The following is a 14,735-nucleotide window of genomic DNA, read 5'->3' on the forward strand; positions in this document are numbered from 1 at the left end:
GGGGCACGCGGCCATGGGGAAGGGTTGGGGGTCTGCTCCCGAGCTGCTGTCCCCCACCCTATCTTAGACATAACGAGCGTCTGGCTGGGAGTTGCTCCCTTCCCTTAAGCTTTTATCCAGCGCGGGGTGCTTGTGGTTTTATAGCGTACTCGGGGGTCATGAATATGCCCTGTCGGGGTCGGTCAGCCAAGCGGAAGGCCCCATCTCTGGCCCTAAGACGACATCTGAAGAACTTCTTCAGTAAGGACACTTCCTCGGTTTCAGATCGAGTCTCTGGAGCATGACCTGCAGGCCTCCGTGGATGAGCTTCAGGACGTTAAGGAAGAACGGTCTTCCTACCAGGACAAGGTGGAGAGGCTCAACCAGGAGCTGAACCACATCCTCGGTGGGCACGAGAACCGCATCATTGACGTGGACGCCCTCTGTATGGAAAACAGGCAAGTGGCCAGGCCCGGGCGCACTCAGGCAGGACGCTGGCCGCGAGTTCTCTGGAGCCCGAGCTACGTCTGCCTTGCAATGAAAGGATGGTCCCACCGCCAAAACGGTGATAGTAATGCCACGCGTTAGCTGTGAAAGTCAGAAAAGAAGCAGCACACCCCTACGTGCGTGCATCACCGACCCCTTTCGCTCTCCCCCTACCCTCCCCACTCCCCAGCTGGGCAAGAAGGGTAGGGAGACAGCGAAAGCTGCTTGGTATTGCTATCAAGGAGAGGGAAAAGAATAAGAAAATAAATGGAGAAATTCCCTTAGCTGTTTCTTTTCCCGGAGGCAAATTTCAGGGTGTGTGTGTGCATGTGAGTGTGTGTCTAATTTAATGTTATGTCTGGTGTCGCCTCTTCCTGCCTGCCTTCCCAGTGGAATCATCTTAATGAGAATTATGTGAAAACTGTGTTGATATCCCTTAGGGGCTCTCTGCAGAAGGCTGTTCTAAAGTGGGGTTTCTGTGATTTGGGCATATTTGACCTTGATCGCATCCATTTAAGAAGAGGTCACCAAGATGTACTTTTCTCCTCCTTTTGGTGGTGAAAAGGCGTTGTATGTACACGATGGCCCTGGGGGTGGGTTGTTTTCTTTTTTTCTTCTCCTACTTGCATGTGTGTTTTTTATTTTGCCTCCAAACACTTCCTGGTTGCGTGTTTTCTTTCCTAGGTACCTTCAAGAGCGATTAAAGCAACTCCATGAAGAGGTCAACCTCTTGAAATCAAACATCGCCAAGTACAAGGTAGAGAATCGTGATGATGCCGGTAATGATTCACTATTAGACATCTAAATGCCATTCTATTTTAATTCCCTCTGATGTGCCAAAGACATTTGTGTGCTCGCCTGCCCTCCCAGATAGACTTAGAGCTTTCACTGAGGTAACCAGGAAGAATTAAGCCCAAAACAACAAACACAACAAAAATAGCTTTTGCGAGAACATCTTCGTTGCTGTCGCCTGGACAGGGCACATGGAGCCTGCCCGGATCTGGACGTGGCCACTTCACAGCTTCGGTCCACATAGAATTAGGTTTCTTATCAGCTTTTCTAAAAAATGTTCCATCATCAGACGCTATTTGTCTCATAATCATCCATAAGAAAATGGTTTCCGAGCGACAGGAGGAAATCGAGATGGGGAAATCACAGTCTAGGGGAGAATGTTCACATCACACTGAAAGGACAGAATGTTTAAATTCTTCCACTGTTGTTTAGACTCATTCCAGCCCCATTAGTTTGATAATATCTATTTCTGCAGATGTTCGTTGTAAGCGTTATAATTAGAAACATCTCCTGGGTTTCTCTGCTTTGAAAATAGATTGATTTCTCTTCCTGAGGGGTAAAGTTTTACAGCAGTCTAGATGCTTGGGAGAACTTTCTCGTTTTCCTGGCTTCTGATGTTAGCTTTTTTCCTCCGAAGTCTCTATGCTCTTCTTCTTTTTCCATGTTGTGGGGGCCACACTTTACGCCAGTCTATATATACGCACACGGAGTCAAAGAAGAATGCAGCTTTTGAAGTTGTATAATTAATACATACATTTAAAAAATGTGTGTATGCATTCACTTAACAGCCTTTATTTGGTTCTTCAATGTGCCAAGCACTGGCTACACAGTGCATATCAGTTGTAATGTAAGGGTCTGAGATAGGAATGGCACTTTGGGGGGCACCCGTGCACCTCCTAACCTTGTGTCCGTGGCACACGTCATTCATCGGTCGTGGCTTTTTCCAGTCCAGCCACGGAAGCCTTCCAAAGACCAATAGCGATCTTTTGGCATCGGCAAATGCAAGTAAACCTGTTCTCCATCTCATGTCTATTCAGAAGGGGTTTCCATAACTAGTGACTTCACACATTTGACGGAGTTCTTGCTTTCAGATTTGATTTAATTTAATGAATACACATTGAGTGCCTTTTATATATAGGAGAAAGTAATTGCTATCATTCTACTGGGCACTAACTTAAAAAAAAAAACAAACAAACAAAACAACTCTCAACCATGCCTATAAATTTCATAACTCTTTGGCAGGGACTCCGAATTGTACAAGTTGGGTCAGCGTTTGGGGTTTGCCAAGGGTTCTTGTGTGCCTGATGGGAGATGCATCTACTCTAAGTAGGTATTTTTCTTTCTTTCTTTCTTTTTTTTTTTGGCTTTTTTGATAGAGATTTGTATTTTCTCCCAATGCTGCTTTAGAATGCTCTTGAGAGACGGAAAAACTCGAAAGGCCAGAGTAAATCTAGCAGCAGTGCGCTGACTGGAGTCCTCTCTGCAAAGCAAGGTAGGATTTGTTCTCTGGAGGGACCTCTTAGGACCACAAAATGCCGGAGCTTGGGGTCCGCATCTCCGTTTGTGGATGGGGAACCAAGGTGGTTCATAGAACAGCCCTTCCCAGACCTCCAGCTGCATCAGCATTGGCTGGAGGGCTTATTTGAAAACACAGATTATTCCCCCACACACATAGTATTTTTTATCTAGTAGGTCCAGTGGGGCGCCAGAGAATATGCATGTCTAAAAAGTTCCCGGGTGTTGCTGATGCCGGTTCTGGAATCCTGCTTCAAGAACCGCCACAATAGACGTCTTTCTAATAACGGGACCCCCTTCACATCTGGTCCCCTATCCTGTGCTCTTCCTTCAAGAAGGCTTTCCCTCCTCTGATCACCCGTATAGCATCCCCCTGAGTCCGTATTCCAACCTCGCCGAGTTTTTCCTTTTTCTGGCCTCTGTGACCAGAATAGAAAAGTCTCACAGCTGCTGAAATCATTTTATCATGGAACATGTGCCTTTTTCAAAGAAACTTTTATTGATTGCAATTCTGTTCCTCCTCCTTGTCGATCCTGATGAAAAATAATGATCTTCCAGGAACAGTCCAGGGGAATAAATAGCAGAGAGCTTGCTTCTGACACTTAATATTTGGGAATTCAGTTCTCAGCGTAAGCCGCGGGTGGAACATGCTCGCCTGGCCCACTTTCGGGTTGTGGGCTGTGTAGACCAGCGGCCATCACGCTGGAGCAGTCATCGGAGCTGGAGTGGCTTGCAAGGGGGGGGGGTTGCTGAATCTCCAACCGGCCTCATAACCAAGGCACTTTCCCGAGCAACTTCTGTTTTTCCACTCAACTAAAAAAAGGATACCCTAGAATTGTTTTTAGACAGAAAACCACACTACTCCACGGAATGTGAAGCAGCCCATGTAAGTTTAGTTCTGGATACGCTTGACAGCCAAACCGCTTTGAATGGAGAGACCCAGTCTTATCACTGATGTGGGGCATGCCAGCCACACTCAAACGCCACGGCAGAGCCGTAAGCCCAGCACAGCCTCTCTGGATAACCCTGCGGCAACTTATTTTTTAAAACCTTGAACTTATCCCCTTTGAGCAGCAAGAAATAATTACTGTTGTATGAAAACATATTGCTTGAGGAAAGTGTTTCCTACGTTAGTTATAAGAAAAAAAACATAGGAAGTAACCTAAATGTCCAGCAGGAATTAAAGAAAGTATTCTGTGTCTATCTGTGGGCTCCCAAGCTGCCTTTACATTTTATGTTTTAGGAGATATTGATGATGAGGAATGGGGTTAAGTGAAAAAAGAAGAGCTTTTTCTCATTTCAGAAGGAAAATGTATGAATCTGTATATCTATGTATAGGCATATAGAAAGTGATGTTCAAAGATCTAGTGAGAGATTTATTTTTTTTCTGTCTGATAAGAGTACAAATGGTGTCTTTTTTGTGGTAACTCTTGGTTTCTAAAAACATGCAGACACAAAATATATTTTGTATTTTAAATGATGTCCTATATGATCTTGCCACCCACCGAGCATAGCTCTCCATAGGAAACTCTGCCACAGAGCGAGGAGCTCGGGACCAGAGTCATTGCCATTTGCACGACTGTGTGCCCTTCAGCTGTTGTGTTTCATTCATCAGCACCTTGCTTTCCTGTCCATGAAATGGGAATAAATAATACTCCCCAGGTGGGGTGTTGTTTTTTTAATTTGGGGACTTACATGAGTTAATACAAAAGTGTTTCGAAAGGGTAAAATACTGGACAGATGCAAAAGATTATTATCCCTTTAAAAAAATTGGCAGTAAAAGTCCACAAGACTTTCTTGTTTCTGCTCAACCCTCACACTGAATTTTATTTTGTTTTACTTTTGACACCTGGAGTGGATTCTTCAACACAACCTCGTAGCATTTAGAAGCGGGGAACCTATCCCAGCTTCATTTTCCAGGAAAAACAGACATTGGTTTGCATTCCAGGGTTCTAGAAGGACTTAAGACTGAGTTGTAAACTTTATATCCCACCTAGTTCAGGATCTGTTATCTGAAGATCACGGGTGCAGTCTCCCAGCCACTCCACAGTCCATTTCTGATCTGAAATCTCTGGCAACGGCCCTGCTGGAGACAATCCACGAGAAAAACATGGTCATCCAGCACCAGAGGCAGACCAACAAGTAGGTGGCCGGACCCTCGGGTGGGTGGTGCATGGGAGAGACATGGGATGCTGGCTACCAGAGGTGGGTGGCAGCCAGGAGGGACAGCAGGCCTTTGGGGAGCCGGGGAGGGGGCCCTTAAGTCTGGAAGGACACCTCCTAAACAAGAATGGGGTGTATGCATTATGACGGCCTCTTAGCCATTGGCCAGAGTGGGGGAGGGGGCGTACTACCCGCCATGACGTACTGAACGCCTACCCTGATCCACCCGCTGCGGAAGACAGACGTCATGCGCAGTGTTGACAGTACAATTGCCTGGGTAACTTAACCTCCCTCTCCTGTGGGTCTCCTTCAGGGGAGGCCCCTCCTCAGTGCCATCTTAACCTCCAGCATGACAATGAGGGGCTCTGGCCAGCAGGAACACCAAGCATCAGCTTCCACGGGGAGCTAGCTGGGCCTGGGAGGGAGTGCCATGCCACTCTTCCAGAGAGGCAAAAAAGGTGGCGGGACGGAACAATTAAAATAGGGTGTCTTCCTTGGTTTTTATAAACGTATTGACCAGGTGGGGCAAAATCAAGTTAAAGTAGCCATTAGGGACACATGCAGAATTGGAGGTGTTCAGAGAATGGTGAAGAAACCGTAAGCTAAAGCCGCAGACATGGCCAACAGGGCTGGCTTTGAGGGCAAGCAGCTGTGGAAGGGCCCTGCCCTTGGTTTGGAACTCCCCAGTTGCCCTCTGGAGATTCTTAATCATTTTTGAATGAGGAGGCCTGCATCTGCCTTTTGCGGTGGGCCCCCAAATTATGGAGCTGGTCCTGCTTATACACCTACATGTAGCACCAAAACGAAGGCATAGAAGTGAGCGGGCTCCGAAAAGCTGGGCTTCCAGCAAGGACGGGAGGGGTGACGGACTCGGGGGCCTGGTGAGGGGGAGGGGCCCAGGGAGAGAGGCAACTGGAAAATGATGGAGAGTATTGTAAAAACAAAATAGAAAAAAGAGAAGCTGGGAGTGACGGGAAGATCGTGCAGGAGATTAAGATACATATAAAAGAAGCCAGGGAGCAGTGGAGGGAGTCCGGGCAATCTCGGAGGGATGACAAGGGTCATTTATTGACAGAAGAAGTTTTTTAAATTCTTTTAAAAGAAATCTTAGCCAAGGAATGAAACAGTCAGGTGCTAAAATGCAGATACTTCTCAGGGGAGGGAGGAGAAATGGAAATCTCCCCAGAATAGGTACGAGGTCTATTTTATCCAGGCAGAATCCCCTGTAGCCGAGAGTGTTCCGCACGAGCCTTCTTTGTCCTCACTGACTCCGTATAAAGACCCCACTGGGGCTCTTTCAAACCTCCTCAGGTCTTCTAAACCCTGGTCTGTTCTCAGCAGGTAACCTCAGCTGCTCTTTCACTGAGAAAATAGATGTTCCTCGCCAGGAACCCCAAGACTTTCTCTCCCCTGGAGCCAGTGCCTTCCACCCTCTCCCTCCTGGCTCTGCGAAACACACCGGCCCACCATCCTGTGGGTCCACACCATCTCCCCTCCTCTGGCCCTGGCTCCCCTGTGAGCAACGCTTCCCACCTGTTCCACTCCTGCCCCACCCCATCCCCGGCTGCAGTCTCTTCACCCAGAAGCCACACGGAGCTCCTTGAACCCCCAAAGCCTTTCCCCAGCTCTGCAGCGCCCCTGAATTCCACTCACCCAGCATCTTTGTGAATAAGAAGACCACCTTTTCTTCTTCAGCAGCCACCCCCTCAAAGTGTGTTCTGGGGACACCCATGTCAGAACTACTCGGAGGCACTGGTTTTGAAATGCAGAATCAGGGGGGTTTTCTGGAGGGTTCTGGATCTGAACCAGCCCCAGGGGATACTGTGCACAGGGAAGAAAGCCCACCTCGGCTTCAACACCTCCTGAGACCTCCTCCCCGATCTTCTACAGCTGTCTTCCTTTGAGGATCTCCAGGACCCCCAAGCCCCTCTTTGTGAGTCCGTTTCTGTTATCATTCCGCTGCATCCCAATTCCCACCCTGCACTCATCTCCTTGGGTTCCTCTGACTTTCTCCTCATTCCCCCAATTCCCTCCATGCCCCTCATTTCCAGCCCAGGTCTCCGCCAGCCTCCTGCTCTCCTTCCCCAGCCCTGGGGGACTTCATCTCCCCCCGATCTCTGCCTCTCACTCTCTGCAGGGGCTTCTCAGAACTCTTATCCCCAACTCATCATCCAGAGAGGACCCACATTTCCAACTGCGAGGTTGGCGGTTTCCCTCACATCCCTTCAACTCTTCACATGCAAGGACTCTAGACTGTGGGCTACCCGCTCCTTAATACGTTTTAAAACCCTTGAAAATGCTTGTGCCCTTTGACCCACATGGTCTGCATCTAGGAATTTATCCTAAAGAAAAAAAATCAGTATGATGCCCTCAGGTTCACATAAACGGATTCATTTATAATGGGGAGAAAACAGAAACAACCCAAATGTTTTTATTTATATTGTATTGTGTTGTGTTGTATTTTGAGAGGGAGAGAGTGCACAAGTGCAGAGGGAGAGAATCTCAAGCAGACTCCGTGCTGAGCATAGAGCCTGACGCGGGCCTTGATCTCACAAACCTGAGATCATGACCTGAGCCGAAATCAAGAGTCAGAAGCTTAACCAGCTAAGCCACCCAGGTGCCCCCTCCAAAATGTTCTTAAGTTGGAGGCTGGTTAGATTATAGTAAATCCATAAGATAGAATATTATGCAGCCATTTAAGGCATGACTTGAAGAATATTTAATGGGCTCTGCCCACCATCCTCATACTGAGATTCAACAAAGCTCAACGTCATGCGGCTTGAAGCTGTCCCATTAGAATCGCTGTTCTCTCCCAGGACAGAGGACAGTGCTGGGCCGACAGTAGGTGCTCATGCTTATTTAATGAATGGATGATGGAATCATCTTCTGATCCTTTTTCTTGTTCCCTAGTACTCTTTACAGCTTTCATGGATTCAGTACATATGTCAGGCCCTTGTCATGGGCCTTCCATGTACACTTCCAGGCTGCCCCCTCTGCTTTGTTCCCACCAGACTATCACCTCTTCCTTAGGAAGACCCTCCCATCTATCCTCTAACCACAGACCCCAGACCCTCCGCCACCACCAACTCCCGAACGCTCACGCCTGCCCACCAGCTACAGTTCTGATCACGTCACAAGCATCCGTTAAACAGCTGGACTTTTCTTTTTGTGTTTGTTGCAAGTTTTTATTTAAATTCTAGTTAGCTAACATATAGTATAATATGGGTTTCCGGAAAAACCAGGACCATTAAAGCAGAGACATGCTGCCCGTAGAGCTCAGTAACCCCAGGTCAACAGCCTGACACTCTCACCTCTCAGGACAGATTCATTTCTGAATGTGTTCCTACCATAACCCTACTGCGACCAGCATGCCCCAAGGCTCCATGGGCTCTCACCCTCCATTGAGAAACAGACATGTCTGTTTTGCCAGGTTTAATTTTGGGTTTTTTTGTTTGTTTTTGTTTTTTCAAGTGTAATTTTATTTTAATGCACCTTGTCATCTGTAACTATTATTTAATAATTTTGTACCATCTCATGGTTCAGATTTTTAAAGGTTAAACAACAATGTGTCTCTAAACTACTACCACCTCTCAGCCACATCTCTCCTTCCTGGAAGGAACCACTGTTCCTTATTTCTTACGTATCCTTTTCCAAAGATGCAAATGTAAATAAACGTATGACACATTTCCACAGACACATAAATGTACTCGTGTATACTTGTATAAATATAGTCTTTTCTCTCTTCCTTCCTTCCTTTCTTCTTACAAACGGTAGCTCGTATTCACCAAAAAAAGGGTTCTTTTTCACTGTTCTGCACCTTGCTTTTCCCCCCCATAACAATAGATCTTAAAGATTGCTTCATATCAGTACATAAAGTACTTAATGTGCCATTTTTAAAACTTAGAAGGTGCTTGGTTTCATACTTTCAGTGATAGTTTTATTTGGGGGGGGTGTTAAAAAAACTAATTATACAAAACCATGTGGGGCTAGCAATAAAATCTGAATTCGGTCGGCTTGCTGTGACCCCCCCCCCTTGACTTAACCTTTTGTAACTAAAATAACACAATAGTTTTGTGTTGGTGAAGCATGATGAATGAGAACAAAGGTATTCTGTTCTATAAGCCTATGCTCCCCCTACTGGCTTTCCACCGCCTGACACCTCCCCCCCTTGAGAAGACCCAATGGGAGCCATCTTGAAGAACTGAGGAATCCACTTAGGACTTTATTTTTTGAGAGGCTTTTCAATCAGTGGGCATTTTGCTTGAGGTGCTCAATGCCAAAGAGTTGGCATTTGTCTGACTGTTGCTAAAGAAGGGGTGAGCTTCATGTGACTTACCAACAGGAAGCAAAGCAGTAACAGAAGAGGCAGGTGTTGAAATCCCGTTTTACTGGACAGCCCTGTTTAGTTCTCCAGTCAACACTTTGCTGGTGGGAGGGTGCTGGTGCTGGTGCTGGTGGTGGGTACATGAAGACATACTGGCCTTTCACTGCCCTTCATGCCATGCTAACACTGTTACTGCCCTCCCCCGCCTCTGGCCAATGGTAAATAACTTGGAAGTTCAAGATATTGGGAGCAGCATGAGCTGGCATGGATGAGAGTAGAGAGTCAAAAGGCCACTGAGGGTGGAGGTGGGGGCAGGGTAAAGCCACAGTGACTTCTTGATGACCGGGTTTTCCCCAAGGACCCTCACTTAGGGATTTCTGCTTCTGCGTGGTCTGGAGAACAGGAGCGGACACACAGTGGTGGCTGGCTCCCAAATCAGGTCTGTGTTTGCAGATCCCCTTTGGCGTTGTTACTATCAGAAACCACTACTGAAAATCTATCTGGAGGCCTGACATCCTAAGGATTTTCCTAGACTGCTAGGTAGACATATGCAATCCTTCCTATAGCAAACTGTAGCTAAATAAAAACCTTATTTTAAAATCTCCCCCCTCCTACCAAAAAAAACCCAAAAACCTCTCTCAAACCTGTTTATGCCTCAAGCTACTGCCCTAGCTGTCTCCTTCGATTCCCTGCTAAACTACTTGAAGAGTCATCTGTATTCACCTCTTACGGTTGCCCCGAGTCTGCTTCTCCCAACCCTGTCGCTTGGATTCTGTGTTTACCCCCTCCACTGTCCTGAAACATTCCTCTCAAGGGTCAGGCATGTCTTCGAGGTGGACTTTTTCATCCAATGTGACCAACCTTCCAGAGTAAGACAATATTGACCCCACCGTCCACCTGGGTCTCTCTCTCCCCTTGGCTTCCTGGCCGTACGTGGCCTGGCGCCTGGCTCTCCTTTTCCCTCTCCAGCTGCACCTCTGGGGCAAGGGGGTACTCTAGGCTCCTGTTCTTCTGACTTCTCATACTCTGCTGGTGAGTGGACCTATTCCCCAGCCTCCAGGCTCATCTCTGCACTCCCAGACGTTCCTTCTCCCACATGGTCAGCTGTCTCCACGGTTATCCCACAGGCACCTCGAATTTCTCACCTACCTCCGTATTATTACTCCATTCGGTTGACTTCCCACATCACCCCTTCCCCCCAGCTTGTTGGGGGCCACCACCATCACTGACTTGGACATCACCCTTCTGACTGGTCTTTCTGCTTCTACTCATACTCGTTCCAGTCCATTCTCCACTCTGCATCAAGAATACTTTTCCTAAATGGCGTTAGGCTGCTTCTCTGCTTAAAACCTTCCAGTATCCCCTACAGCTTCAATAATTGTGTATTGAATTGGTCAAATTGAATTCAGCGGACCCTGTACCTCTGTTTCCTGCCTTCCTCAATGCCTACTGCCCTCTCTCCCTGGGCTGCACCACCCCGTGTTCCGTGGACCACCTGCCATATTTGTTCAGCGTGAAACCCATCAGAAAGTGTCTTTTTGTCATTTGAAGAATCTTGGGTCCTAGCGTAGAGGTAGGTCATCACCAGCTGAGTCCTGCTTGTGGTTCTGGTCAAGTTAACTAATTTCCGTGTCTCTGTTTCCCAATGGGAGGAGTAGAGTGGGCTGGATGAGAGCACGGGGGTTCGCAAAAGACACAGCTTGGAGATAAACTGTGTGCCCTTGGGCAGGTTGCTTAATGCTTCCTTTCCTTGGGGTCCACATTTGTAAAAGGAGGATAATAATACACTGCAGGGTTTTTGTCAGGTCAGATGAGATCAGGTTAGCTCAGTAGGTGTTGAGCAGGGGCTCTCGCTGTTCCTGTGAACGGTGTTTCCCATTTCTGGGAGACAGGGCTCTGTTATCCGGGAACATCAGGAGGAAAAAAAAAAAAAGGCAGCCAAATGTCTCTTCACCACGCCTTCAAACGTTGCCCTGATGGCATCCTTCAGCATACACAGAACGTTAAGCCTTATCTTTTGTTTCCAAGAGGCAGCCACACACAGATGATCTGATCTCGTTAAGAAACAGGCATCAACTTGAACTCTGCTGTGATTGCATCTCAAACCCATCAGCTGGTGAAAAGGGAGCTCGGATCAGAAGGTCTGAGCAAAATATTGAAAGCGAGATTACGACGAACGGTGTTTATTAAAGGGTCAGGGACATGAAAGCAGAATAGACCCAACAAATAGGGTGAAAATTGAAAGTAATTGATAAAGACTATGCAGAATTTAAGACTTAAAGAAAAGAAAAACAGCTCACAGTACCTAGGTGAAGAAAACCACATATAGTAACGTCAGACTTGTCTGGGAGCTCAAAGAGAATATTAATTAAGATGCTGCGAGTCAATTCAGGTAAAATAAGGATGAATCCAAAGCCATATATATATGTGTGTGTGTGCAGATACATACATATTCATGCCTCTGTGTGTACGTGGGTGTACGCCGCTATCTCTGGAATATAAAGAGAGGTAGGAGAACAATTCTAGCATTCTGATTTCTCCTGCTGAAAGGAATTGAAACTTTGCTATTAAGGTGATTTCCGCATCATTTTAGCACAGCAGCACCAGGAAAATCCCCCAAATAATATAAAGCCTGGTTTTTCAATTTCCAAGCCAATGGAAAGTGATTCAAGTTTGAGATGACTATGAAATCATTTCCCAACTATGTTTAATTTTGTGTAGAGTGGAAGAGGGGTAATACATGCCCACATTTATGTCTTTCCATGCATACAAAGTTTGGCTTCCACGTAAATGGTATAATCTTTTCAGATACACGTTCCAGAAATTATATGTCCCAGTGCATCAGAATGGTCACCTTGGAAAGCAATATAATTCTTCTAGTGATTCTGCAATGGCTGGAAGTTCTTGTGAAAGACCTGTTTCTTCATTCTGTCCATAGATAATTGCAAGCCTGGAAAAAAAAGGAAAGCATTTTCTTTAACCAAATATGTTTATTGAATATCTACAATCAACCAGGTGTTCTGCTGGGTATCAAGGATATATGGATACCAGTTAGACATAGGTTAGGTCGAAGAAGGTAGCTTTTATTATTTTATTGACTCAAAACAACTTTACCACGCATGTTCACCCATCTTATTGGTTAGACTTGGTGGTTTCCAGAACTGAGGTCCACCCTCAAAGAATCAGGTTGATACTACTAAAGGTATTCAAAATGAATTCTAATCTTTAGCAATGAGCAGTGCCCAAATAGAAACTGTGTAAGACGTTTGGGCAATGGTGGAATAATTGTTTAGCTCTCCCACCTTTATGGGAGAGGACTCACTTGAATGGCAACATTTAATATTTTTTTTATCATTCCCTTTATATTTTCATGTGTACATTCATTAAAGTGTGTATAATATATATATACATGTATATTCTTTGTGCGTGCACACACACTAGGTTTCCCGCATATACTTTAAATCTCAAAACATTTTCTATCCAGGCACTCTAGGGGGTTTCCCCAAGTAGCTTGTTCATAGCCCCAAAAGCTGATGAGATGCTCATTAATTTGTCTGTTGTCATTTTCTTCCATTTTCTAGAATCCTAGGGAATCGAGTGGCTGAACTAGAGAAAAAATTAAGAACTCTGGAAGTTTCTGGTTTGTGGAGTCTTCCAGGTAAGCAGAACTTCATGAAAGTTATTTTCCTTTTTTTAAAAAAGGCAGCCCTCAAATCATTTGCAAAGAAGATTCTACTTTTTAAATATCCTTTTATTTGAAGATCATTGTTAAAAAACCTATAAGGGCTTTAAACTTAGAAGCCATCAATTTTGAGGAAATCAGAAAAATGCATATAAATATGCAAGTTCCCATCTGTGGAACTATGAAGTTTTGTTAGCCTAAATTCAGAAATTGTCAGTGTATGTGTCTGTGTGCGCTTTATTTTTCACCTTTGTGAATATAGTAAATTGTTTCATTTTTTTTTACCCCTAGGTATCTTACAAAGATTTGCTCATTTTAACTATAATCCCTAAAAATGAATATAAGAATGTACAAAGATTTGTTCAATTTACTCCTCGATCCTAAAAATGAATATAAGAACTGACAAAAATTTGTTCTAGTGAATTATCATTCCTAAAAAAATGAATGAATCATACCTAAAAATAAATATACTGACAAAAATTTGTTCTATTTAGTTACCATTCCTAAAAATGAATAGAAAAATGAGTATAAGAACCTTCTTTCCCTCTCTTCCCCATCCCATTTTATGCAGCTTAATAATCAAAATTTCCTTCGGAGATTTTTTTCCCCCACAATTGTACATGTTGTGAGGAAACTCTGATGTTTCACTTTAATTAGCTATATTTAGCCTGTTTGTCTTGGTAAAATACCCCCTTCGTGAGACCCCCATCAGCTATTCCCCTTGTCTTTGCTCTCCGGAAACTTGTATGTATCATTTCCCACCCCCACCTCTTTCCCTGGGAGCAACATTGTATATATATTTTTAGTTACTTAACCTTTCTGCACAAACCAGCCTCTTCTACCCTTGAATCGTATCTGTTGCTGCCCTGTAATGTTCAAGAAATGAAACTTGCCATAGGGACATGGACAACAACACGTTTTCTTAATGTAAATTTGAATAGCTGCCTTAGGTTGCCTGCAAGTGCGTTTCATAAATTGGTAGTTTTAGCAGAGATTCCTTGAACTTGATGTCAAAAGTCCTAACAGAACTAATTAGTGGCAAGTGCCATTCTGGGGATTTGAATGATCCATTTTGCACAAGAACCTTTTGATGCAGTTAAAACCTTATCTTCTTTGAAGGCGTTTCTTGTATTGCATTGAATTTCAACACAGTCAGGCAAGTTTATCATTTATTTGTGCAGTCAGATTGCTATTTCTGGGCATGTACTAGAGTTTTGATTTTTTTTTTTCCCTCCAAATGACTTAGTGAAATTTCACGATGTTTTATTTCTCCAATTTACGTAAAAAAAAGATGGAAGTTGAATAAAGACAGGAATGCTGAGAATTTTCTCTCTCTGGTGCTGTTTGGTCTGGGCTGGAATGGCTATTATGCATTAACAATTCTTTCTTTCCTCCTTTTTGCTGCCTGAAGGCCTGAGCTACAATGTTTCAGTAGGATTCGGGAGTATGTTCTATTTAAAATATCTGTGTTTGTGACTAGTATCAGCATTAATTTCACCCCTGCATGTAAATAAATAGAAATGCATTCTCTATGTATCATTGCACTTTTCTGATTAGAACAGTCCATTGAAATAGGGAATTCAATTAGTACCAAGCAAATATTAAATGGTAAAATGCGCTTTGAGGGACCCGGCTAAATGGATTTTATGCCATGGCTATGTTTGTTCTGGTGTCTGGCCTCCACACACACACACACACACACAGAGTGGGAGCACAGGAAAACGGTGGGCTCCCCAGATCTGCTACAGTTGATGTAAGAGAAAAAGCATTGCTTTGCTGCAGTTGTGAAGGATG

The 14,735-nt window shown here is 44.8% G+C and overlaps 1 protein-coding gene across 2 annotated transcripts in view; it reads left to right on the top strand.

The window, feature by feature from the left end:
• CCDC149 (coiled-coil domain containing 149) overlaps positions 1-14,735 on the top strand; it is a 67,354-nt gene that overhangs the window by 34,881 nt on the left and 17,738 nt on the right. The window contains exons 6-11 of one of the 2 annotated variants that reach the window (XM_019809985.2): positions 265-437; positions 1,150-1,222; positions 2,665-2,749; positions 4,770-4,914; positions 12,841-12,917; positions 14,353-14,385. In XM_019809985.2, the coding sequence (XP_019665544.1) occupies positions 265-437; positions 1,150-1,222; positions 2,665-2,749; positions 4,770-4,914; positions 12,841-12,917; positions 14,353-14,385 (586 nt within the window). The remainder of the gene's footprint in view (positions 1-264; positions 438-1,149; positions 1,223-2,664; positions 2,750-4,769; positions 4,915-12,840; positions 12,918-14,352; positions 14,386-14,735) is intronic. The other variant, XM_019809986.2, reaches the window with a different exon arrangement.

Source organism: Ailuropoda melanoleuca, chromosome 11 (assembly GCF_002007445.2).
Source record: "Ailuropoda melanoleuca isolate Jingjing chromosome 11, ASM200744v2, whole genome shotgun sequence".
Classification (NCBI taxonomy): domain Eukaryota; kingdom Metazoa; phylum Chordata; class Mammalia; order Carnivora; family Ursidae; genus Ailuropoda; species Ailuropoda melanoleuca.